Source organism: Mixophyes fleayi, chromosome 12 (genome assembly GCF_038048845.1).
Source record: "Mixophyes fleayi isolate aMixFle1 chromosome 12, aMixFle1.hap1, whole genome shotgun sequence".
NCBI lineage: Eukaryota > Metazoa > Chordata > Amphibia > Anura > Limnodynastidae > Mixophyes > Mixophyes fleayi.
In genome coordinates, this window is record NC_134413.1 from 14,655,700 (window position 1) to 14,683,642 (window position 27,943).

The window sequence follows — 27,943 nt, forward strand, 5'->3', positions numbered from 1 at the left end:
TCTGTGGCTTCATGCGCATGTGAGGCACTGAGTTCATACTATACATTAACAGAAGTGTCTGTGGCTACAGAACAAGATGAAGAACAGATTTAACACCATAGATATCCGGGCTGTCATCGCAGAGCTCACTGACAGGTGATGACTGGATGAGACAATGCTCTGTGCAGCTGTTCCTGTAGTGACAATGACTGAGTATAACCCATGTAGCACTGACGGTCAGCAGAGATAGAGATCCCTGATACACGTGTAATAATAATCACTGCTGCTGTTTCCTTATTTCCTAGCTTGCTGGGGATGCGAGTGAACAATGTCTATGATGTGGATAACAAGACTTACCTCATTCGATTGCAGAAGTAAGCTACTCATTATTGTCCTGCAATTCACTGATGTTTATCTGTGTTAGTATTATTGTTATCATGTAGGGCTGGGCACATGCAAGTGTTGTTTTCAGCCTTTTCTTGTTTTTGTTTGTCTTTGTTTTTGTTTTTTAATTATTAGCTTTGTCTTTGTCTTTGTTTTTTAATTTTGAACCACAGGCCAGATGCCAAAGCCGTGCTACTGCTGGAGTCTGGGATCAGAATTCACACTACAGAGTTTGAATGGCCCAAGAACATGATGCCATCGGGATTTTCAATGAAGGTTAGAACATAATAAATTGGCATCCTATCTTGCCCACCCTCTACTCTTATTTCAAGTACTGGTCCTCCCAGTGTCATCTCTCTAGGTACCAGTGCCACCCTGTCGTCATCATCATCATCATTTATATAGTGCCACTAATTCCGCAGCGCTGTACAGAGAACGCATTTACATCAGTCCCTGCCCCATTGGAGGTTACAGTCTAAATTCCCTAACACACACGCACACACACAGACAGGGAGAGACAAGGGTCAATTTAGATTGCAGCTAATTAACCTACCAGTATGTTTTTGGAGCATGGGAGGAAACCGGAGCACCTGGAGGAAACCCACACAAACACAGGGAGAACATACAAACTCCACCCTAGTCATGAGTTAAATTCCCGACCATGGCCTTATCTGTGTTGAGTTTGTATGTTCTCCCTGTGTTTGCGTGGGTTTCCTCCGGGTGCTCTGGTTTCCTCCCACACTCCAAAAAACATACTGGTAGGTTAATTAGCTGCTAACAAATTGACCCTAGTATGTGTGTCTGTCTGTGTGTTAGGGAATTTAGACTGTAAGCCCCAATGGGGCAGGGACCGATGTGAGTGAGTTCTCTGTACAGCGCTGCGGAATTAGTGGCGCTATATAAATAAATGGTAATAATAGTAATAGTCAGTCGCCAGTTCCCAGCTATTTTAAAGCAAGTTTATACCGTAGCCAGGAAACAGTGAAGAGGTTGTTCAGAAATACTCTTGTACTCTGGGTGCAGTCATTGGAAGCAAAGGACATAAATACTGGAATAAATATTGATCTGTTATAGTGATCATTGATCCTTACAGTCTCCTCTCCTGGCCCATCACACCTGAATTTGTGTTATCATAGGATCCCCCATGCGCAGCATTCACAGCTTGGTGAACTCTAAGACATGTTATGACCTGTAAATAAGTTTCATTGATCCATTTTACTGCCTCTCTCGCCCAGCATCCATGTGGTGTGTCTGCCTATAATACATTGCTAGATAATAATTTATAATGTTCAGGAGAGGATTCTCTTCTAGATTGTTACATTCTAGAACATGGACCTAATCTAAAACTGGAGGATAAAAAAAAACAACTCGGGAGTATTTTTGAAAAATATAATTTTACTGATAGAGTAATAGATCTTTGGAACAAACTTCCAGAAGATGTGGTTGGAAAAAGCAATAGTTCAGAAATGTACATGGCTTTGGCATACACACAGGTGTATCCTAAGAATAAACCATTAATAAATTAATTGTTTTTACTGGATGGGCCAATTGTTGTTTGTTTTGTATTTTTTTTTTTTTTAAATCTGTCGTCAAACTTTTGTGTTTGTTTGGGGCCACTGGTGCCACCGGGCCAATCCTATGTCCTTCTCCACCTGGCCTTTTCCGGTCACTCCCGCACCCTCCTTCGCCTGGCCCTTGTGGGGCAGTCCTCAAACCTCTTCTTTTTGTTTTTTTGATGCTGATGATTTCTGCTCATTCCTCCTTTTGAAATGATAAAGTAAAGTCATTGTGGACACATCTCTGCATCCGTTTCTCCAGTGCAGGAAACATTTAAGATCCAGGCGACTGGTCAGTGTGAAACAGCTGGGAGTGGACAGGATTGTGGATTTCCAGTTTGGTTCAGACAATGCCGCCTATCATCTGATTGTTGAGCTGTATGACCGGGTAAGATATATTTACAATAAACGTGGAAGACTGGCAATGAGTGGGCTGCCCAGAGACCATCTATAATAGGAATTGTTATACAGCACAGTGGCTCAGTAGTTAGCACTTCTGCCTCACAGCACTGGGGTCATGAGTTCAATTCCCAACCATGGCCTTATCTGTGTGGAGTTTGTATGTTCTCCCGGTGTTTGCGTGGGTTTCCTCCGGATGCTCCGGTTTCCTCCCACACTCCAAAAACATACTGGGAGGTTAATTGGTTGCTATCACAATTGACCCTAGTATCTCTCTCTCTCTGTCTGTGTGTGTGTCTATATTAGGGAATTTAGACTGTAAGCTCCAATGGGGCAGGGACTGATGTGAATGAGTTCTCTGTACAGCGCTGGGGAATTAGTGGCGCTATATAAATAAATGATGATGATTGTATGATGGATCTCTAATATTGTGGGTTAATGATAATCTTCTATTACAATCTGCCTGAGGAGTAAGAGAGTGGGAGACAGCAGGGGGTGATCTGCTCCCTTCCACTCGCATGTTATCCCCCACTGTATGTCTCTGAAATGTCACCTGGCCAGTGGTTGATCCATGTGATCCGGCACACGCTGAAACGTCACAGTTGACATTGGCCAGTTGAACTTCTCTGTCCCCGAATGTGCGCACAGAAGAGACCAAAACACTAGATATGAATCCAATAATAATCATTATAACCGTTATTGCGTATGATGGAAATTTGGTCTGAATTCCTTCTAAATGTGTCATGTTACCAGTCACTAGTGCACTCGGGATGATAGGAATTAGTGTCAGGGGACATTTAAACTCCTCCGGGGTGATCCAGACCCTCGTGATTGGGTCACACTTCTCTTGTGTTATTCCAGGGGAACATTGTGCTCACAGACTACGAGTATCTCATTCTGAACATCCTGAGGTTCCGTACGGATGAGGCCGACGATGTGAAGTTTGCAGTTCGAGAACATTATCCTGTAGATAATGCCAAAGCCCCGGAGCCCCTTCTTACCATGGATAGGTATGATGTAGGCTGTTATTGTGCTGGTGACAGTCTTGTTTAAAAGACATCTGTCATTGTGAATTAACTTTCTTATACAGCGATTTATATCTGCTCCAGAAATGTTTCATTAATTGTCATTATCTAATTGACATATACTTTGTAATTCTGTATGAAGTGGGAGAAGACAGACTAAGCAGCATTCTAGTAGTGTAAAAAAAAGCAAGATGGTCCGGTACTATGCTCTGTCTGGTATCTCAGCACGCTTGTCTTCATTGTTCAGGTTAAAAGAGATCTTGTCAAGTGCTCAAAAAGGAGATCAGGTGAAGAGGATTCTTAACCCACATCTACGTGAGTGGCCGTACGGTCTCTGGGGATGGGTGTAACTGGGTAATTAACGAAATGTAATTGTCCCTATCTTTTATCCAGCATATGGAGCTACGCTGATAGAGCATTGTCTGCTAGAAAACAGGTTGTCCAGCAACGTGAAGGTTGAGCAGCTATTGGAGGAGTCAGGTCAGTGACTGATGTAATGAGATGAAATCTGTTTACTCTCTAGAGGATTCTAACTGTTGACTGGATTCTAACCATGACTTGTGACATTACAATACTGTATTATACACCGATCAGTCACAACATTAAAACCACTTGTGTAGGTCCCCCTTCTGCTGCCAAAACAGATCTGTCCCCTCGAGGCATGGACTTCACAAGGCCTCAAGGTGTCTTGTGGTATCTGGCACCAAGACATTAGCAGCAGATCCTTTAAGTCCTGTAAGTTGCGAGGTGGGACCTCCATGGCTCAGATTTGTTTTTCCAGAACATCCCGTAGATGCTCGATTGGATTGAGATCTGGGGAATTTGGAGGCCAAGTCAACGTCTTGAATTCTGTCATGTTCCTCAAACCATTCCTGAACAATTTCTGCAGTGTGGCAGGGCGCATTATCCTGCTGAAAGAGACCACTGCTATCAGGGAATACCGCTGCCATGAAGAGGTGTACTTGGTCTGCAGCAGTGTTTAGGTAGGTGGAACCAGAGCCGTAACTAGGGTGGTGCGGGCGGTGCCGTCGCCCAGGGCGCAAGCCCAAGGGGGGCGCAGCAGCCGCCCGCTACCTAGCTCTGCATTTACAGCCCTTTACTTCCACATGCGTTCCACTAACAGGAAAAGCTGCATTTGGAACGCAAGTTTGCGTTCCAAATGCCGAACTTCCTGTCGGTGGAACGCACATGCGTTCCACTGCGGAAGTAAAAGGCAGAAGAACCTCCCTCCCTCCTTCCCTCCCTCCTCAGAGTAAAGACATGCAAAAGGCATTGGTAAGTATCAGAGGCGAAAAAACTGCTAGGACTTTTGTCTTTGTTCAAAATATTTTCTCTGTATATTCTTCCACATAAAAAGTGCACACAAAAATATTGCATATATATCGCTGCGGCTCTCGGTTATGATTACTGCATAAAATACCCGCTATGCCAGTGCTTATATTGCTCTCTAGATCCATATTGCAAATCCCAGAATTATCTTGATAAGGGTTTCACCTAGTACCACCAAGTTACTCATAACTACTTTCGCTATGCAATAGGAGATTTCCATTTATTTCTAGAGGCTGACTTAGATTAACAGCGTCCCTGTAGGAGACGCGCTCACCATACTAGTGTCGGCTCAGTTAAACCACCGCTTCTCAAGTGACAGGCGCGCTCTCTCTTGTTTTCTGTTAGATATTCCCATTAAGTCAATTTGAGAAAGACTATTAGAGACGATGGCACGGTAGCGATGACAATAACTGTATAGACCCGACTTAATAAACAGCCCGCTAAATACACTCCATTGGGGATTCATATTTACTACCTATCTTTCCCCATGAGCTACAGCTCTGTGAATATATACACTTATCTCTCTTGGCAAACTAGATTTTATCAATCTGGACAAACATTAGGTTCCATTGCTCAGTTAGATCTCGTTTTGCATATCCCTCCCTCATCAGCTCTTGCTACGATCAGTTCTATATGGTAAAATGAGCCTGATATGCATCTATTAACCTAGCAATACACATGAGAGCCATATCTCTGGTTATGTATGACCAGCCCCTCCTCCGGGTAGAGTTTTAAATATGCACCTTTTTCATTTATTTTCCACCAATCTATTATTTTAATAATTCGCCTCTTCCTACTGGTCATTGAATTGACGTTTTAATACTTATCAATAAAAGTTTTAAAAAATAAAATATTTTATTTTATTTTTCTTATGACCACTTTAAACTAGAGTGCTCTAAGTGCAGTACTTTCTTCTTTTTGTTTTCATATATGAAAAACTGTAAACATGTACACATCCTGAGCACAATGATGTGATGGACTTCTGATGTTTGAAACAGTTCAATTAGTGTTTCTCCAGAAAAAGGGGTTCAAAGACACTCATCCTTGCTCTTCCTGGGCTGTTTAGCTCCCAAGGTTTATTTTGTTGACTAACAACCATTTTAGAATTTTAACCACCGCACTTTTAAATCAGGTGAGCTAGAGACCCAAGATTGATGTGCAGTGCAGGGTCAGTTTCATTTTATGTGGGATCAAGTCAGGGAAAGAGTGAAAACTAGATACTACGGAGTTAGCATAAACTTTCTTGCCGTTACACATACAAGAGCTAGGCAATCACGTCTAATATTCATATAATAAGATTCATTTTTGGCAAATAGCTTTCAATGTCGGTTTGAGTTGTTTGTGGTTTTTGAGACTAAAGTGGGTAAAATTTGGGTCACTGGTCTAGGTCTGGCACAGTTTTGATGTAAAAGACGTGTAAAACGTCACACTCATATGTATTCGTAAACATATGGATCTAGAACACAAATTGCAAAGAGGCTGAATCTATCCGGTGAGAGGGACTTGGGAAATTCTCTTGCCAAATAACTCTGGTTAGTTTATTTAACTGTGGTATAAGAAGTTGGAAAAGAGCTAACATAACTCAACTTTTATCCACTCACCTTCAAATTGTACTATCTGAGACAACTAAATAGCATAAAAAACCCTGTGTAAAACATCACTAACATTACACATTTCAGAACTTCAGCTGTGTGTAAAAACTACTTGTAAGTAGTTTTTAAAGCACACATTAGTTTACGTACCTTTTTACCCATTAGCACAGCTCATATATGTGTACGGCACCTGATTGTTATATATCCTATTTTCAAAGCTTTTCATGCATTTATTAATGTAAAAAGCACAAGGGTGCAAGGTTAAGACAATTAAATAACATATTTAAATGGTCACTAGGGCATAGAACCGGTTGGTAATTTATTTGAATCCCACCACTGACTGTGTATGTATGTATAATATATATATGTATGTATATATATATATATATATATATGTATGTATGTATATATATATATATATATATATATATATATATATATATATAAAATCATGCATTTGCAAATATGTGTAATAGAATTCCTTCAGTAAAGTGCTAGCCACACCCCCACATTAGGTTGGCCACACCCACTTGGCAAATGTCACTCCCACTTAGATGGGGGGCGCCGGTGCCCTGTCTCGCCCAGGGCACTAAAATGTCTAGTTACGGCACTGGGTGGAACGTGTCAAAGTAACATCCACATGAATGCCAGGACCAAGGTTTCTTAACAGAACATTGCCCAGAGTTTCACACTGCCTCCGCCGGCTGCCTTCTTTCCCATAGTGCATCCTGGTGCCATCTCTTCCCCAGGTAAATGACGCACACGCACCCGGCCGTCCACATGACATAAAAGAAAACGTAATTCATCAGACCAGGCCGCCTTCTTCTACTGCTCCATGGTCCAGTTCTGGCACTCACATGCCCATTGTAGGCGCTTTTTCGGCGGTGGACAGGGGCTAGCATGAGCACTCTGACCGGTCTGTGGCTACGCAGCAAGCTGGGATGCACTGTGTGTTCTGACACCTTTCTATCATAGCCAGCATTTACTTTTTTCATCAATTTGTGCTACAGTAGCTCTTCTGTGGGTTGGACCAAATGTACAAGCGTTCGCTTCCAATGCACATCTTTGAGCCTTGGGCGTCCATGACCTTGTCGCCGGTTCACCGGTTGTCCTTCCTCGGACCGCTATTTGTAGGTACTAACCACTGCATACTGGGAACACCCCACAAGACCTGATGTTTTGGAGATGCTCTCCAGTCTAGCCATCACAATTTGGCCCTTGTCAAAGTTGCTCAGATCCTTACATTTGCCAATTTTTCTGCTTCCAACACATCAACTTCAAGAACTGACTGTTCACTTGCTGTGTAATATATCCCACCCCTTGACAGGTGCCATTGTAACAAGCTTATCAAAGTCATTCACTTCACTTGTCAGTGGTTGTAATGTTGTGGCTGACGGTGTATATTGCTCTGGCTTTTGGTGACTAATTGGACATAATATCGAACGTTCCACTTACAAAGTAGTAGGATTCTGACAAGTAAACTATCACTTGTTGGCCTTAATTTAACCACAAGGGCACTAAACACAGGGATGCTGATTCATTAAGTAAAGGCAAAAAAATTAGTAAGTTTTCTCCTGGATAAAACCATGTTATAATGCAAGGGGTGCATATTAGTTTATTTTGTATATAGCTGCTTTTTCCTGTAGCGCACAAATACTTCATAGCTTTTTTTGTACACTGAAAATTAAAATTGATCTAGGACATGCCCTACCCCAACTATAAATCTGTCCCCACATTTTACATTTCCCTCCCCCTCTAATGCAACATGGTTTTTCCAAGATTCAAAGTTACTCATTTTTTTTGGTTTACTTTCCTTAATGAATCAGGCCCAGGGATTACTGGTGGGTGGACAAATTACACCAGATCCCGCCGGATCACGTATTTCTCGCTCTGGTTCCCGTAGAAGACCGTACATGATCACCGATAACGGTTGTCTCCCGATAATGGGTATTTATGAAGTTTAGCATCACAAGTTGTCCCAAACGCCGCCGGGGACACCGACCTTTAACATAAATCATTCTATCCCGCTGGTTTAGACTAATTTTATAATTCCAAACATGATTCCTGATCCAATCAATGTCGATCAGATTATTATCATGCACTTTTACTGTCTCCAGATTTATTAACCTTCTACAGAGGTATATATTTCTTAGTTGCTTCTTGCTTATCTTTATATATTTGTCCTGGCAGCTTTTTAGGACACTTCATGCTCGTTCAAACGTTTTATTTCCCCTTTATAGATTTAGAGAAGGTTCATTCAGCTCTAAAGATGGCGGAGGATTATATGGAGAAAACTTTGAGTTTTAAGGGACAGGTACGATTTCGAAGTTGTGGATACTTTTTCTAATGTTGGTTTTATCCTGGAATATTCTAAGAATTTGGGGCTAGATTTACTAAACTGCAAGTTTCAAAAAGTGGAGATGTTGCCTATAGCAACCAATCAGATTCTAGCTGCCTTTTTGTAGAATGCACTAAATAAATGAAAGCTAGAATCTGATTGGTTGCTATAGGCAACATCTCCACTTTTTGAAACTTGCAGTTTAGTAAATATACCCCTGGGTGTTGTAAAACTGTCTAAAGTATAATATTCAGTGTAACGGTTTTACAACTTTTTATAAGGCAAACAGCAGACGCCTAACTCATAATTGAAGACCCCAAGAAATGTAGAAGGTTTAAGTAAATTTAAATCTCATGTTCTATTGCAGGCCTGTCCAACCTGCGGCCCTCCAGGTGTTGTGAAACTACAAGCCCCAGCATGCTTTGCCAGTAGACAACCTGTTGATAGCTGGAAGGGCATGCTGGGACTTGTAGTTTAACAACATCTGGAGGGCCGCAGGTTGGGCAGGCCTGTTCTATTGGGTGGGGGGGGGGGGGGGCTTGGTCACAAAAGTCACTAAGTTGCTGTGTGAATTGTGTCATGAAGAACCATTGACCTCACTGAGGCACCGTGCCTCTTTTTGATGTTGCCGCTTTTTAGTGCGCTAATATGTGACGTTGCCATGGAGATTGCCACAAAATGGCTGCCTCCACTGTATGTGTGTGACTGGTTCACTATTTATATAAACAATGTTACCTCAGTTAAGGTCAGAATTCTAGCTCAATGAATGTTTCTGGCCACTTTTGATAATCGGGCCTTTTGCTTCTTGAACATAGATCCCATCCATTTATTAGTGTTTGGTGTTAGTATCATTATTTTACCTCACAAATAATTACCCCAGTGTTAGAAGGAGGAAACGGCGGGGGGGGGGGGGGTCTGTTGTTAAGTTACTGGTTGGAGGGGCAGTATGGGACAAGTTGTTGAGCGCTCTGTAGTATCCGGGCCTGTGACAAGGAGCTGACACTCAAGCTATAATCGATGCATGTAGAGGTTATTAATACATCACGTCTATCACCAACAGGGCTACATAATTCAGAAAAGAGAGAAGAAGCCGAGCCTGGAGCCAGATAAACCGTCCGAAGACATCCTCACGTGAGCAAACAATGGCTTCCACCGTACTTTATATGGAACTAAGCATTACAGAAACTAAAACACTTATAATATAAATAAATATGTATAATACATATAAACTGATTTATGCCAATATCAACCTTCTCTGACTGGAAAGTGCCAGTAAGATTTCTCTCACATTGCACAGTATTGTTTATGTAAAGCTAAGAATGTTCTCCGATAGTGACAACATTTTTCCTGGCTGCCTATTTTAATTGAAATGTGTGTCAGGAGTAAGTTTGTCTGCATCATATTCATGTACTGCAGGGACATGCTGTTCAATTAAGCCAAGTCAGTGACTTCAGATGATAAACGTTCTCAGAAATGAGATTACCTTGTAGTGGAATATATTAAATTGTTTTTAGGTGGTAGGTTCGCTTTGCAAAATGATATTGGCCTTTGTGTCTGGCAGTGCTGCAAATTACCCAGAAGGTTCATTAATTTGCCTAACTACATCCCTGGCTTGAAAGGTGGTTAAAGTACACCTGTTACGTACATACAATGGGGCAGCCATTTTGAAGCCTAAACCATTGTTCGTGAAAATGCAGCCTGTCTGTTCTCTAGTAACCAGTGATGTCACTAGCCAATGAAAAGGCTGCATGCTCATGGATATTCGATCCTATATGAGGAAAGAGGGCCCCAACACATTCGTTTTTGCAAATACTTTTACTTTTACTTTTTTTTTCTGACTGATAAATTATGCTTGTCGGATTTTCTTTTGTGATGTTAATATTCAATATGGAACATTCTGCATTTTGTAGGTATGAGGAGTTCCACCCATTCCTCTTCGCACAACACGTCAACAGCCAATATGTGACGTTTGATTCTTTTGATAAGGTGCGCTTAATAATGTGTATATTGCATATTTGTCTTTCTCGATCCATTCATTGTAATAAGTTCATTTTCTGTAATATATGAAATTTTGAAAATAGTTATGTGACGTTAATGGAAACATTTGCTGAACTGTTACTAATATGGGATGGCCCCCCCAAGTAAAATATTAAATAGCAGTCACCCCTCTCCCCAACTAGCAGAATGGATGGTGTCTGATATCCAGACATTCGTGAAATACCCCCGTTAAGTCACCTAGTGCCCCTCTTGTGACTAGTGTGAACATCATGTGACTTGATGGCTGACCAATCAGTGATGTTTAATAATAAATATTATGTTTGGATGGACATTTCCCTTTAAATGCCACCTATAGGTGCTGGGTACTTTAAGAACTGAACCCTTCCTAACTTTGAATAGGATTCTGGATTATTGATTAGGACACTATCTTTGACAAGAGTCGTTGACTAGATTACCTTAGCCACCGTCTCTGCTATGAAGCGATATATTGTGTCCTTAAGTGATTCAGAACCATGACTCATTTTTGCACCATTGTGATTTAAATACAAGCACATCCTCCTCATCATCATCATATATTTATATAGCGCCAACATATTCCGTAGCGCTTTACATCAGTCAATGAATAACATTGTACCACTTAATAATAATAACAGGGCTGCTCTCTTTCTTCTTTTCAAGGCTGTAGATGAATTTTACTCCAAGCTTGAAGGCCAGAAGATTGATATAAAGGCTCTTCATCAGGTGGGTGTATTGTTTCCAGGGAAACCTACGGTTATGTGTATGCTCCTATAAAATGACATAGTGTATTTCTCTTTCCTGCCATTGGGGGGCACTGCGATCATGGGGTGTAGTAGGCGGACTTGGAGCTAGCGCACTTTAATTCCTAAACTGTTGAATGGATAGCTCCTCCCTTACTATGCTCCTCCCATCTGGAGCCATTCTCAGGTTTTTTTATAACTGCCCTTTGGAGTATGGCTAAAAAATGGAAGTGGCATAGTAGGTTAGGAGCATGGGAGGGGCAGAGTAGGACAGGGGAGGGACCAAGTATGGCAGGGACATGGGAGGGGCATAGTAGGGGAGGGGGCATGGGAGGAGCATAGTAGGGGAGGGGCATGGGAGGTGCACAGTAGGACAGCGGAGGGACCGAGTATGGGAGGGACATGGGAGGGCATAGTAGGGGAGGGGCATAGTAGGCTAGGAGTAGGGGAGGGGCATAGTAGGCTAGGAGTAGGGGTGGGGAAATGGGAGGGGCATAGTAGGTAAGGAGCATATTAGGGGAGGGGCATAGTAGGTTAGGAGTAGGGGAGGGGCTGAGTAGGGGTGGGGAAATGGGAGGGGCATAGTAGGAAAAGGACATGGGAGGAGCTATCCACTTAACACTTTAGGAGTTATTGCCCTAGCTCCAAGTCCACCTACCATACCCCATGGTCGCAGTGTTACAAATGGCAGGAAAGAGAAATTGATTTTACAGTGAGTAAAAGAAATCCTCTTTTCTTTGTCGCTATGTACATAAATTACAAGTTCTGGACAAAACAAGACCTAATCCCTGGGAAAGCGCTTCCTTGATTATTGGATGCAGCTGTGTTTTCATCTTAAAGTTCAGCTCTCTTCTAAACACAGTGGAGGCAGCCATTTTGGGGGCCGAACCCGATCTTTAAATGCGGACTAACAACTGGTAGGCTTCAGTTTCACGAGGGGTTCAGCGCACAGAGCGGCTGCCTCCACTGTTTGCAGACGGTCGGTTCCTGCAAAGTTGTCCATTATAATTTCTGTTTCTTAAGAAATACAGATTTATTATTTGCTTCAGGTGAAAAAAAATAATCTGACTTTTTTATTCTCACTGCCGCCATCAGGAGAAACAAGCTTTGAAGAAGTTGGACAACGTGCGCAAAGATCACGTGCAGAGGTTGGAAACGCTGCACCACTCTCAGGTGTGTCCACTAGGTGGCGCTGTTGTACATTGTGCTGTATAGGTCTCGCACATTGATGTCCTGACTTCGTCTAGGAAAATGTTCATGTTCCTAAATTCATGGAAGATGGCAGTCTGGGGGGGCCACAAGAACCAGACAGTGGTTATGTGGGTGAGCAGAAGGGGCTGTGTCTAGTAAACGTTATTACTGCGGTGGGCGCTTCAACTCTCACAAAATTCACTTTGAAAATTAGGGGTTTCAGATAAAAGAAAACCACAAAGTTTTAATAAACTGGAGTCGCCCTTTAAGTGTGTACATTTAAACTCTTGTTCTTGTACATGCGAACACCTCTATTCTATACTTTGAAGGTGTCACAGCTCTTGTTTCTCCAAGAACCAGGACTCCAGTGTACGTGAAAGATCTGTTCACCATCTGAGCCAATCAAAAGCAGAGAGAGGGGTTCTGTGACACCTATAAATATTAGCAATGAATTACATGTTGTACTGATCTTTTATTTTACATTTTAATCTTTTCACACTATGAAGAGGGACACATGACAATACAAAGTGCTGAAATAGTTTATTATTTAGTAACTGGGTAACTCATTCTATAGGAAATTGACAAAGCCAAAGGAGAGCTTATAGAAATGAACCTGGACATTGTGGACCGAGCCTTGCAGGTCGTGCGCAGTGCCCTGGCCAATCAGATCGACTGGACCGAGATTGGGGTGATTGTGAAGGAGGCGCAGGTTCAGGGGGACCCTGTTGCTCTCACGATCAAAGAGCTGAAGCTACAGACAAATAACATCACCATGTTACTGAAGTAAGTGGGAAGAGTTTGCATTAAATGTATCTGATGTTGGAATAAGAGTAGATCTACTAATATGTTCTTATCTGTGCAGAAGCCACTGACTGGATTGTTGGAACATCGTCTCTTTGTGCATAAATCCCTCTCTGACAGGTTGTCCTTTGTTAAGTACAGGGTATAAAAGACCAAACACCATTCCCTATCCTGGCAGTGTAAAGCTCCATGACTTGGGTAGTTTAGTATGCTAATTAACCTGGCTAGCATGCTAAACAGCATGACCAGCATGGTAATTGCAGCTACTGACATCCCCCCTTTCCACTTATGCTCTCTAAACCAGCGCTAAATGCTGGTATTTAAGTGATTAAGTACTGCTTGCTGGGCATTTAGCTTGCTCTTGACTCTGCCAGTCCAGGGGCATACTTGGCAGAGGCAGGGGAAATTTGTTATTTTACTACAGACATTAAGTAGCCTATGTTCAACACAAGAGGACACGTGACAGAGGTATCAGGTCCTCACTGTATTGACCTGTTTGCCTGCTGACTCCCGATGTGTGGGCCCAGCTGACTTTACTCTCATCCTAGAAACCCCTATGCAGTTTCGGAAGAAGAGGGGGAAGAAGACGATGAGGAGAAACGGGAAATGGATGAACCAAAAGGGAAGAAGAAAAAGGGCAAAAACAAGCAGCAGCCAAAAAAAGCCCAAAAGAACAAACCCATGCTGGTGGACGTAGACCTGAGCTTGTCCGCATATGCCAACGCCAAGAGGTGAGTCTTATTTTTTCTTTCTGTTTTTTCTTAGTCTGTTTTTTGGGCCGTAGGCTTGTTCTTCTCATGGTAGCAGAGTGTTTCCACTGAACAAGTATCCGGTCGACCCTGGGTACATCCCAGAATATGTTCTTAACACTCCTGTATACCATTATTTACAAATGTCCCCATCACGAGGTCTTGTGACTTTATATAGAGACTCTTATTGCCCACACAATGCTCGGTAAGTGATTGTGCATCTCCCTTGTACCTGTAGGTACTACGATCACAAGCGGCACGCGGCCAAGAAGAGTCAGAAGACCGTGGAGGCCGCAGAGAAGGTAACGTCATTGGCCATTTCCTGCTGATGTTGCTTTTCTGTAGACGTTATTACAAGGGGCGTTTTCTACCATGAAGCACGAGAAATACTCTGTCTCAAGTGGTGTAGAGGAGGGGGGGCAAATTTATTCCAAGAAAAACAAACTTTCTTTAATCACTTATCTTTACTATGTGATGTAGCGTTTGACTGCATCCATCACAATACTGTGTCCTCCCATTGTCCCCAGCGTACCTCTCCGTAGACTGACGCAGGAGGAGGAGCTAGATGAAGAGTCAGTGAATGAAACGATCACTGACTGCTTCCTCCTGCATCAGTGTATTGTGCAGAGCTCTGGTGATAGTGGGAGAGAGAGGAAACTATGCTGTGAGTGGTCTGAGTCCATTGCGACTTCTGTATAATTTCCCTTATTTATAAGAGGGTGGACTGTTGTTTTTATTTTTTAAGAATTTGTCCACAGCCTTTAATAAATGGTTAAGGGTTTTCTTTCTAAATTGTACTTGCTGGTTACATGTGATGCCAGCAGCCGTACTGTGAGCTAACCTGACAGTCCTGATAATTTAACAGTCCGCATCGTCGTGACAATAAACGGAATGTTGGCGATGGGTTCACTTGGAAACTGAATGGAAAAATGAATGAACCAAAAACCTCAATATATGTATTACGTTGTGGGTCTATCTAGGTGTCTCACTGCATGTTATAGTGTGTGATGTGTGTATGTGCCCTTAGTGACTGAAACATCTATTTAACAGATTATGTATGGTATAAATGTGCTGTAACCTCTGCACTGATCAGACAGTAGCTGCAATCGGATTGGTTGCTGTGAGTTATACTGGCCACACACAATCCAATCCAATCATATCTGTAAGCCATGTTGCTATATGTGGAGGGCTAACTTTTTTGGATTCAACTGGATTGCACTGATAGTCCAATCAGATTGCAATGGAAAATGGCCACGCACCTTTGCTTTGTCTAGCATATTGTATTCTGTCATTAAATTGGCAATTACAATGCATTTGATAGAATTACTTTGTTCTAAATTGTTCAGAATGCAGTGGCGGATCCAGAGGGGGAAGGGGGGGGGCTTGCTGCCGGCGGCTGCACACTGTGCAGGTCCGTTCGGCAGTGATAATGTGCTGCCCGGCTGCTCTGTTTGTGTTTTAAACACAATCAGAGCAGCGGGACAGCACATTATCACTGCCGAACGGACCTGCACATACTGTGCAGCCGCCGGCAGCCTTAGAAGTTAGAAAGGGGGCGGGGCCTAAATTGCCCCCCCCCCCCCTATATAGCGCGGGGTAGAAAAATTTTCTAGATCCGCCCCTGTCAGAATGCGATCACAACCGACTACACACATCGCCGAACTATTTACAGGTTGGACGATTATCTCACATCTTCCCATGTGGGTAAAGAAACAATTTGATTTCCCTTCGTGCCAGATCATATCCACCCTGATCTGATTCAGATTGTTTAGGATCAGGCAACAGTGGTTGTAGTTGAATAGACCAAATATATCAATTAAAAACCTACTGTGAGTGGGCAACTGCAGACTCATCATCACAATCAGTTATTTATTTCTCCCATGTCAAAATATATCTTGTGCTTTATTGGTATAACAGGCGTTCAAATCAGCAGAGAAGAAAACCAAACAGACGCTGAAGGAGGTGCAGACGGTCAGCACAATCCAGAAGGCCAGGAAAGTGTACTGGTAAGATGACAACTTACCTGCAATACCAGGAGATAGAGATATATATATATATTATTGCATAACCCTGTGCTGGTTCTCACCAGGTTCGAGAAGTTCTTGTGGTTTATAAGCTCCGAAAATTACCTGGTGATAGCTGGGAGAGACCAGCAGCAGAATGAGATGATTGTGAAGAGATACCTGCGCTCCGGTGAGTCACTTCCTTTACACACTCGTGAACAATAACATTAATCATGACGGGTAAAGGCGCGGACAGAGGATCAAGCGGACGCCCAGCAGAGCTGATCCGCCGATGCACCGTTACACGCAGCCCAAGAGGCCCCCACAGAGCGGGTGGAATGTGCACAACCAGACACAGGCCGATCAGAACTAAAATTAGCCCATCTGATGGTGGATGTTCTCACACTGTACTGTATGTATTGTGCTGTTCTGTCATGTGTGTATAGGTATCATACAATGTACTGACTGATGCTTCCTGTGTATATAGGTGATATATATGTACACGCTGACCTGCACGGAGCGACCAGCTGTGTCATTAAGAACCCCAAAGGTAACGCACGATAGGATGGAGTATTCCCTGTATTATATATCTGAATGGAAGACATTTCTCTGCACTAACCTGTATTATTGTTTGTTACCTTATTCATTATCACTTATTTCTTTACTAGATATTCTCAGTGACACATTGTTCTCCCTCATTCTATATCATTCTGGTAGAGTTAGGCACCCCCTCCCTTCCCCCTGTCCCCCCATCCTCCACATACACCCACACACCTATATTATATCCTGTGTAATATATTTCTTTGGCTTATTTATGATACAGGTGACCCGGTACCACCCCGTACCCTGACTGAAGCGGGCACGATGGCCGTCTGCTACAGTGCTGCCTGGGACGCGCGTGTCATTACTAGCGCCTGGTGGGTCCATCATAATCAGGTAATGTTCACACGTTACTACAAAGGTTGGAGGGACGTCCTGTCCCCCGACGAGGATATCCAATACTGAAATCATATTATCATACTTTTCTTCTTTCAGGTGTCAAAGACGGCTCCAACGGGAGAGTACCTGACAACCGGGAGCTTCATGATCAGAGGTCAGTGTTACTATCGGCTTCATACGAGTAGTCAGACTCTCCGTTCACTAGGAACCAGTGACATCACCAGAGCTCCTCAGTGATGTCACTTGGGGATAATATTCCTGAGGTCTGACCCCTATTCCTGAGATACTGGTGACATCACCAATAGAGAGTTCCTCAGAGATGTCACTGGGGATAATAATACTGAGGTCTGGCTTGTATTCCTGAGGTACTGGTGAACCGATATTCTCCATTCTCAAGAATACAAGCTCAGCCCACAAAATGGCTGCCTCTATTGTATGTAAGTGACATACACTCTTTAAAATGTAACTGTTGACTATTACAGGAAACCATTTAGTGGGCTGGGTGCCTCATGTCTCAGTGAAGTCTCCAGTTCCTAGTGAATTTATAGGCTGTATTCACAGACATTGTGGTTTAGTCTACAACAAAATGGCTGCTTCCACTGTTTAGGTTACTGGGGCACTTTGGGTTTACTTTAATTCACATTTGGAGATTTTTACAACTGGAACTTTTTTGTTTTTTTGTTAGGAAAAAAGAATTTTCTTCCTCCCTCTTACCTCATGATGGGCTTTGGGTTTCTGTTTAAGGTTTGTATAGCAAGAGACTGTAATGTTTATAGTTTGGTGTCTGTCACTGACTTCATCTGTACTAACTGCTTTGTTCACTTCTTAACTGACCACTAGAGGGCAGCACTCTGTGTATTTCCCATGGGTTCTAGAGCTGGTTCACATTAAGTCTGCTGGTCTTAGACTTCGCTGTGAGATGGTAACGAGGACATGACCCTTTCTTTCAGGTGGATGAGCCTTGTATTTGGAGACACAAAGGGGAGCGCAAAGTGAAAATACAGGACGAGGATCTGGAAAGTGTGACAAGCAGTAACACCGCTGTGGCGGAAGAAGAAAATGAGCCTTTGGGTGAGAAAAGCTCTGTATAGATTTATTAAAATATGTCGGTCCATCCGCCACAGAGCTAGTCGCACGTCCAGTTAGACCACGTTCAAAGTTTCAATTCCAGAACCAATGCTGAACAATTATTCCCCCCCCCCCTTTCTCCCCATAAATCTTTCTGTATGACCCAGTGATTGCGTGTTACACCCCACACATGGGGTGAGCTCAGGGCCGGATTAAGGGAATGGAGGCCCCTGGGCTAAGGGGGCCTCCATTCCCCCGTGAGAGCCCCCCTGTGATCCAAGCTGCCCATGCACCCCCCCGGCTCTTACCTCCTTCTCCGGCGCACTGTATGCTCTTTACTGAGGAGATCTCGTGAGAGTGAGACTCACGAGATCTCAGTAAGGAGACTACAGCGCGCCGGAGAAGGACTGCAGTGAAAGTGCTCAGCAGCACTGATCGCGCCGGGGGCCCCCCGCCCCGACCGATCAATACTGCTGCTGAGCACTTTCAAGGGCCCCCTGGATGCCCGAGGCCCCTGGGCTGTAGCCCAGTTAGCCCTATGGTTAATCCGGCCCTGGGTGAGCTCATCATCATATTGATATTTATCCAGAATTTTTAGGTCCACCAATAACTTGATCCATGCAGGGACATTAAGATGGCAGATCCTCACTCTAGACCTCCTCTTATCTCTTGTGTGGGTGTCCTATGTCTATCATTGTATCTGTTTACAGAAGCCCCAGAAGACGACAGTGATGGCAGCAGTGAGGAAGAGGAGAATCCTCACAACCTTGGTGTCATAGAGGAACATTTGGGGGAAGAAACAGATGAGTCGTGTAATCATCCACCAGTGACGGGTGACGCGGTCTCCGATGAAGACAGTGACGGCGGCAGCAGCTCTCATTCTGCAGAAAACACCACTGCAGTGAAAGAGGAGGATGGAAGCGAGGACGTGACCTACCCGGATACTTTCATAGACTTGTCCCATCTGCAGAAAACCAGGTAGGAAGGCTCCCTCTAGTGTTTGATAGAGGAATTGAAGTGATCAAGTTTGTAGGTGCAAACCAACCACCACAACTCTATCAACTAATCACCCTGTATTAGACTAATGTGTAATACATGTGTGTAAATGATTTCATTTTATTATTTGCTTGCAATACAAGGAATGTCCAGACCTCTCTTGTATTGCAGTCAGCTGGGCTTGGGTACATATACTGTGCATTAGGTCAGATGACTATAGTTAGATGGCTAGGAAAACATTTAAGCTGTGTTGGGGTGAGATGTGTAGTGAATGTGTCTCCTGATTGGATGCAGAAAGCAGCTGTCCAATCCGGTACTACCTTTGCTTCTAACTTCCCTCCTGCACAGTTTAAATGTTCCCCCTTTTAGTCCGGTCCTCCAGAAGTGATATTAAGGGGACAGTAGGGGATGGAGGGGAAGGATCGCAGCCAAATGCAGTATGCCAGGGAGATGTCCAGAGGAGGACAGCATGCGTGGACGCTGACATATTCCTAACACAGCTCCAAAGATTTAATTCTCCTATGGTCAGATCATTATAAAGGAATCACTGCCGAACTTGGTATAACAGAGTGTACAAAACATGCATTGCTTAGTGAGTGGTGTCCATTTAATTGCCCTTTGCATGTTAGATACAGGTAAGTATGTAATTAATTTACCTGTAGTGCTAGATTATCAGATTTTACTAATGATATTAATAGGACTGATAGAACCGTTGTATTTCCCTTACAGGACACTGAAACAATCCGTTGTAGCACAACCTGCAGAGGCAGCCGTGGTGGTAAGTTGGGGCTCTTATTTACTAGCCAAATCCATCTATTCCATGATTATACTGAACAGCTCTGACTGTATTTTCTGTCTCCATTAGAATGACAAGTCACGGAAACATTTATCTGCCAAAGAGAGACGGTAAGAAATGTCTGCGTTCTGTGCGGACAGAATGGACATGTTTATCAGTGGTTGGGACACAGTTATGTAGACGTAGTGTAATAGTGATTTCTGAGATCCATGTGTCCTATACCTAATACTCCGGGATCTCGTATATGCATGATCCCTTCCTGTATGGTATCAGACAGCATATTGATGGTTCTGCTCTGAGCGTTCCCATTAAATGGTTAAACTCTGTAGGATGGCTGGACCTTGCTGGCCCTTTTTATTATCCAAAGGGCACCACCCCTCCTGTAGGCACAGATCTCTTGTTTTTATTTATTTATTTATTTAAATAATTTACAGTTTTAAGAGACAGCTGTGATGCTGAAAAACACAGAAGTTCTGAGATAAAGACCAAATATTGGGCTATTTGTGGTCTTCACCTTTAGCAGCCCTGTTACTCCGAGAGTGCTCACTGGTACTTCGTAGGCCCCAGGACTTTAGGACACAGTTCTGTGTGTTTATCCACCGACTCTGCAGGAGCAAGAAGGAAACGGAGATGAGGAACCGTAACAAATTAGAGAACTGGATCCAGGAAAATAAAAAAAAGTAATAAAACTTCCTTTAAGGTCTGTGCAGGTGGAGAAGGTCCACAGAAACCCAGACAGGACTGAGGCAGGTTCAGGGAACGGATAATATTTACCTTCGGTATGGACTGCCCAGCTTCAGAGCAGAACATAAGGAGTATCTAAGAACTGTTTGTGGGATATTCTGTAAAAGAGGAGGAATGGAATTTGTGCCTTAACGTGTCTTTAGGATCATCCTTTCTTTTTACTTCATATAATAACCCCTCCGTCTTGGATCATTGGCTACAGTTATAGGTCTGGGCTAATGCCGCAGGCCCAGGACAACTTGTGTCTTTTAATGAGCAAGATTTTTTTTTTTTTTTTTTTTCAGTGAAATGAAGAAGAAAAAGAAGCCGGATGATGCTGAAGAAGCCCAGCAGTTGGGTGAGACGGATAAAGTTGAGGTGTCAGTACCCCAGAGTGCACCACAAGAGGGAGCTGTTCCGCAGCCCTTGAAAAGAGGACAAAAGGTACCGATTTGCTACTCGCATGATGCACAAAACACAGTACAAGTAAAGCCACACTCGGACTTTATACATGTTCTTCTGCTGCTATTAACCAGAGCCAGAAGCTGGCAGCAGCTGTCTGTGACTTAGTGAAGGGTTCGGTGCATCCAGGGAGGGACAGAGGGTATTTCAGTAACTAAAATGAAGTTCAGGTTCAGCCACGGCACAGATGGGTGCGTCCCATGTCCAATCTACATTTCTTTATTAAATAAAGCCTTTCCCACTGCCAAATATGTAGCAACACCCAAAAACACTGGTCGGTGGTAGGCTTTTGGTATGACCAAATGTAGCACATTGTGATACACAGGACACAAGTCAGAGCATCAATATAATATATAGTGGAGGTAATTTATGAAGTGTGAAACGCGCAGTACACAACAGGTTTCCATTACTGGGGCCTTTTCCTGGCCAGGCTCCATAATCATCTGTGGGCGTCAGAGGGTCCAGGCATTGGCTAGAAGTGATGGGTAGCGTCTCACGGGACGGCCAGGGAACTTTGCAGTCACAGCTGTCATTTCGAGACCCGCGCTGGATCTCCTTTTGTGCTCAGAGATGATTACAGAGGATAGTCAGCAGAGGACCCCAGCAACAAGCTATCGCTCTGTCCTAAGAGAGGGACTCCTGTAGAAAAACTAAATAAGGGTTACGTCTGGTGAAGGGGGGGGTTTGATAAATATTTCAGGAAGGCGGAAAACCTCTCCGGTAGACTATACTTTCCTAATACACTCAGAACTTCATAGTTCTTGTTGGTGGTTAAATGTCCCAACTTGTGTCTGAGAATTCTTTCCATATCACTCTATTTCCGGTACCGCCAGAGTAAAATGAAGAAGATGAAGGAGAAGTACAAAGACCAGGATGACGAAGATCGAGAACTTATAATGCAGCTACTCGGGGTAAGACGACTACACTTGTGTCCCATAACCAGCTCCGTGTATGTCTCACCCTCTGGAGATGCAGCGGGTAATCTCGCTGCTTTGTAGTCCGCAGGGTCCAGCAAGGAAGAGAAAGTAAAGAAGGGAAAGAAAGGAAAAATAAAGGAGGAAACAGCAAAGAAACAGCCGCAGAAGGGAAAAGGTGGAAGTGGGCCTATGAAGAAAGAAGGGGCTGGTGGATTTACAGAGATCTTTATAACACAGGACTTACAAGACATGACGTTAGAGGAGCAGGATGAGAAGGTAAGGGGCTATCAGGCTAGCTGATGCCGTGCAATGATGTGTTGTATTATTGGGACTGCTCAGCCAATGGCACTAAACTGTGTAATAGGGCCTCTAAACATCCAGCTACGCACTATGCAGTGTGGTAAATCCATTTTGACAGGTATTTTAAAGTTGAGCATTATTTCATTATGGATTATATGAGGTCAGTGGACTTGGTCACACTTCTTTTGATATTTTAGCTCATATGAGTAAGAAGTTAGCAGCCGCAACTCATATAGTGTATCCTTCACTTACACACACATCACTGATGTCACTGGCTCCAAGTGAAGGGATAGGCTGCATTCTCAGTGATGTCACTGGCTCCTAGTGAATGGATAGGCTGCATTCTCAGTGATGTCACTGGCTCCAAGTGAATGGATAGGCTGCATTCTCAGTGATGTCACTGGCTCCTAGTGAATGGATAGGCTGCCATCTTAGTGATGTCACTGGCTCCTAGTGAATGGATAGGCTGCATTCTCAGTGATGTCACTGGCTCCAAGTGAATGGATAGGCTGCATTCTCAGTGATGTCACTGGCTCCTAGTGAATGGATAGGCTGCCATCTTAGTGATGTCACTGGCTCCTAGTGAATGGATAGGCTGCATTCTCAGTGAGGTCACTGGTTCCTAGTGAATGGATAGGCTGCCTTCTCAGTGATGTCACTGGTTCCTAGTGAATGGATAGGCTGCATTCTCAGTGATGTCACGGCTCCTAGTGAATGGATAGGCTGCATTCACAGCGATGTCACTTGCTCCTAATGAAGGTATAGGCTGCATTCTCAGTGATGTCACTGGCTCCAAGTGAATGGATAGGCTGCATTCTCAGTGATGTCACTGGCTCGTAGTGAATGGATAGGCTGCCTTCTCAGTGATGCCATTGGCTCCTAGTGAATGGATAGGCTGCATTCTCAGTGATGTCACTGATTCCTAATGAAGGTATAGGCTGCATTCACAGCGATGTCACTTGCTCCTAGTACATAGATCGGCTGCTCTGTCACAAATATTAATTAGCTCCAAAACAAATGCTGCCTCTACTGTGTTGATAAAGGGTGTATGTATGTGGCCATATGAAGGAAAGGGTCTTTCCCCTTTTAGTGTTTTATGCTCTCTCCTGCTCAGCTTGTAGGCTGGAATCTCCTTCACCTGTCACATTAATCTCCACTACAATAATGTTATGATGTCCATTCTGCATCACTGTATGGTCTCATGATATTTTTACATTCCATACACAGGATGACGCTGATCAGGATGCTGCAGGATCAGAGGTATCTATCTCCTCTTCTAGAACATGTGCTGCAGAATGTTGGACTGTAATCTCTGCAGTAAAGAGGGACATCAAAGGAGTGGTCCTGGGTGAGGCAGATTATGAAAGAGAGAGACCCCCTGCCGTATTTAGAGCGATGGGCAGTATTTTTTAGTGCCCACCAGAGCTGGGTACTTTTTTCTGTGCCTGGAACGGACTGTGATTGGCACTTCGACTAGCTGATAGCCGTTCCCAGAGTGAGATCACATCCGGAGGGGACCGGTGTCTCCCGCCCATTGGGCCAGAACAGGGCGGCATTAAAGTAAATAGGACTTTAAGTCACGGTCTCCCCCTGGTGTTGAACCAGCATAGTAGTAAGTTAAATTCAGTTGGTTATTTATGCTGATACAGTATGGAAACCTCCAGAGTAAAGGTCATAGAACACGAAGTTATACATCTTGTGTCTGAGAGGAGTATAAAGATCTCTGTCCCCAGTTTAACAAAAGAGAAATGTTTTTTTTTCTCTTTTAATTTCATTTTATTCAGTGTCCAAAATGACTTGGATTACAATGATTGTTTTGTATTGAATCGGTTGGCACATCATAAGTTTTTCTTTTTAGCGCCTGGTAGTTGGGTGAATCCCTCAGGGTCGCCAGTTATTACTTTGTCTACGACAGGCTTAAGAAGCTCTTGCAGAACTACAAGTCCCAGCATAGACTGCCAGCCAGCTAGAGGACTTGCACAGTATTTGGAGGGTGGCCTAGTGGTTAGCACTTCTGCCTCACAGCACTGGGGTCATGAGTTCAATTTCTGACCATGGCCTTATCTGTGTGGAGTTTGTACGTTCTCCCTGTGTTTGTGTGGGTTTCCTCCGGGTGCTCCGGTTTCCTCCCACACTCCAAAAAACATACTAGTAGGTTAATTGGCTGCTATCAAAATTGGCGTGTGTGTATTAGGGAATTTAGACTGTAAGCTCCAATGGGGCAGGGACTGATGTGAATGAGTTCTCTGTGCAGCGCTGCGGAATTAGTGGCGCTATATAAATAAATGATGATGATGGGTCTTCCTCTGGTGTGAGGTCTGATGAACCCATCTTATGTCCCTGCAGGAAGCAGAGAACCTCTTGGACTCCCTGACGGGTCAGCCGGACGCAGAGGACGTCCTGCTGTTCTCTGTACCAGTCTGTGCTCCTTACACTGCAATGACCAATTATAAGTAGGTTTGACGTTGTACTACTGTAAATGTTATGTTCCAGCTATAATGACTGCTGATGTCAGTGTTTAACTTAATTACATTTTAAATGGAAAAATGCGCACTTATTTCCAGTTAATTTTCAGCACAAATCAAAACTTAAATAGGTCACGGGATTTAAAATGACAATTTGTGCGTATCCTGACATTCGTTTCAGCAACCTAATGCCAATGTAATAGTTCCAAGTTGGGCAATGTGCAGGGGTCTTATTATGGTTTCTGATTTTATTCTACGACTTGGGTCCCACACACTAACATTTTATGTGTATTTTTAATTTTCAGGTATAAAGTTAAATTAACTCCAGGAACACAAAAGAAAGGAAAAGGTATGTGATAGATGCGTCACTTTGTCACCCTGTTGGGGGTTCGGAGGTTACAGATTGTTGGGGTTTCACTTACCGTCGGTAACCTGCTGTTATTGATCACTCCAGCTGGTGCTGCTAGGCCACCCGGCACTCGCATCTGCACACTAACATGACCCCCCCCATTTGTAGAATAGTTACTGTCACCACCAGGTGTTGTGTGTAGCTGCTGCTGCAGCACCTCTTTGCTGGTTAATGTGGATGGTTCTTCCTGACAGCTTGCTTTGGATCAGGACTTCTGTGTTGTAGGGAGAGCGTTGGCTCAGGACAGCCGGTGGATAGATTAGAGTGCTAGCTCTTAGCCGTAGGTCACATGATCATAGGTATAGGGGTCTTCCAGGAACAGAGCAGGTGCGTTAGTAATAGTCTTATTTATTGCGGAGATACAACCTGCACTATAAGTTAGTTAAATAGTATTTTTGTCCTTTATATACATTTTTACACACACAGTGGCAGACGGTAACCAGTCCTGGCTGATTCCCTTCTATCTCACATAAATCAGCTGGCACCATGATCTCTTACTTTACCATTATACTCTGTGGCAAGGGCCGGTGTGTTCTCTGGTATGTCAGGGTGAGGGGGAAATTTATCTTTAGTTCTCCCATCCAAACTACTTCCAGGATTTGGTTCCCAAGGTCCCTAACCCCCTCTGGCTTCAAAAATCAGGATTGCAGTCCTGACACTGCTGCAGCCAGAGCTCTTTGAGTTGAGTACATGATGCACATGACGCTCTGCACCAACAATATGAATTACATTTCTACAATGCCCACGTGGAAAAGGGCACCGGCCCTAAGGTATGATTATATGGACGCATCTCACCAGTAACTCACCCCCCTGACAATACGGCACTAGAGCTGAAATGGTTAAAGCTTTCACATTAGTGTCCTGGTGAAAGTGACGTAGGTCTCCACGTGTCCCAGATCTGTTATCATTTAGTTATAAAACATACTTATGTACTACACCTTTGCTGTGAACTGATTACTATTAGAGGCTTTGTGTGATCATTTCATTTATTTTCCCCACAGCTGCCAAGACGGCGTTGAACAGTTTCATGCATTCCAAGGAAACGTCCTCCAGAGAGAAGGATTTACTGCGCAGCGTCAAGGTAAAACCAGACTGAATGTAGAGCCTGGGAACATAGGAGCTTAAGGAGAACTATTGTCCTGTTATAGAACAGGGGAGATAACTATTTACCCAAATGTGCAAATTAAAAGGGGCCATATTTATAATTTAACATCTACACCTGGGGGGGTAACTGTCTCAAACCTTCTATAAAAGAAAAGTGGAGGTGTTGCCTATAGCAACCAGTCAGATTCCAACTGTCATTCTAGTACAGTCTTTGTTGCTACCGGCAACATCTCCACTTTTCCATTATAGAAGGTTTGATATGTTTAACCTTTTGAAGTGTTGCTCTGCATTTAATGTAAGGTGAATACAGCACTAGCCCTTGTCAAAATAATGATGAATAGATCACACACTTAGTTAGATCACACATATAGCTTGTTTCTTATTAGGTCTGGCCAAGCAAAAAACTGCTACTGTGTATTGTGGTGATTAATATTGTGCCACTCCCTTAAAAAGCCTTCACGTTCCCCTGAATGCAGGACATGAAAAACCAACTACCAGTATAGTTAAGGAAAGATCAAACTAAGTTGTTGCTGTGAGAGTGAAGCATACAAGCAATTTGCACCCATAAAGTAATACTTTCATTTATAGCTACTGTGTAATCAAGTGATTTGGTTATTTTAATTTAAACAAGAACAAGGAAATAAATGAGCGTTGCTTGTTAACACCAACCCTTCCCTTTGTGCAGGACACCGACCTATCCAGGAACATGCCAGGAAAAGTGAAAGTCTCTGCACCAAATCTGCTGAATGCAAAGAAGAAATAGCACTGCCTACTGCAGGGATTGCACAAATGTACATATGGAATTATCTGCACACAGTCATTGCCGGAGATTGGGGGTAAAACATGGGATTTTCAAATCAAACCCCCAACAGGTCATGATTTCAGGAATTCCCAGTAGGGGAAAGTGTGACATAATTGTAAATTCGGTAATATAGATTAAGAAGGGAATCTTCAAACATTACCTATTAGGGGGTCTGGATGTCTGGGGTTAACACGTTCTGTTTTGTAAAAGGCATAAACCTTAACTTCCTAACTGTGAGCGCAACTTGTTCAGACCCCTGTTCCAGCACATATCATTTCTATTATAAAGGGGACCCATCGCCTACAGACAGTGGGTGTATCCATGTTGTGGGCTGAACCAGAATGCAGCCAATCTACTTGCTAGGAACCAGTGACATCACCAAGGTTCTGCCTAATCATATTATTGAGGTGCTGGCTGCTAATGAACTGATAGATTACACTGTCCTGATATTTGCTGGGCTCACAGAATGCTTGGATGTAGGTGATCGGCCCATTATGATATCTGCCTGTTGCACAGGTTGTAATTAAAAGAAAGTATTAAAGTTAATGTTATGATGTTGTAAAATTTGTTCTTAATTTACAATGGACTTATTAAGGACTTGGATTGCTATGTAGCACCAAGAATGTTTTGGATGTATTGATAGGAAATAAATATTGATATACTTTCACATTGGTACTTGAATGTGGAGTGAACACTGCATTAAATGGGGGGAGATTTATAGGGGTCGAGCAGAAGTAGGGACTACAATTGGGGAGTGGAAACGCTGGTAAAGACTAGGAAGAATTATGTTCTAGTTACTGTAACTTGTGCAGAAACACATGACTCATTTTTGGTTGCACCCCTATGCGGTGCGAGGAAAC

At 43.4% G+C, this 27,943-nt stretch overlaps 1 protein-coding gene across 1 annotated transcript; it reads left to right on the forward strand.

Moving 5' to 3' along the window:
- On the forward strand, window positions 1-27,750 carry NEMF (nuclear export mediator factor). The gene is made up of 33 exons (XM_075192641.1): window positions 1-135; window positions 285-353; window positions 537-639; window positions 2,182-2,307; window positions 3,180-3,328; window positions 3,591-3,658; window positions 3,737-3,823; window positions 8,505-8,578; window positions 9,663-9,733; window positions 10,513-10,588; window positions 11,279-11,341; window positions 12,454-12,531; window positions 13,124-13,332; window positions 13,899-14,081; window positions 14,338-14,401; window positions 16,017-16,105; window positions 16,189-16,292; window positions 16,590-16,652; window positions 16,926-17,038; window positions 17,138-17,195; window positions 17,727-17,785; window positions 17,992-18,112; window positions 18,820-19,087; window positions 19,835-19,883; window positions 19,971-20,011; window positions 20,930-21,068; window positions 21,920-21,997; window positions 22,085-22,279; window positions 23,531-23,563; window positions 24,650-24,756; window positions 25,074-25,117; window positions 26,179-26,258; window positions 26,967-27,750. The coding sequence occupies exons 1-33, from the start codon at window positions 77-79 to the stop codon at window positions 27,042-27,044; spliced, it is 3,198 nt and encodes a 1,065-aa protein (XP_075048742.1). The 5' UTR covers window positions 1-76; the 3' UTR covers window positions 27,045-27,750.
- The last annotated feature ends 193 nt before the right edge of the window (window positions 27,751-27,943 follow it).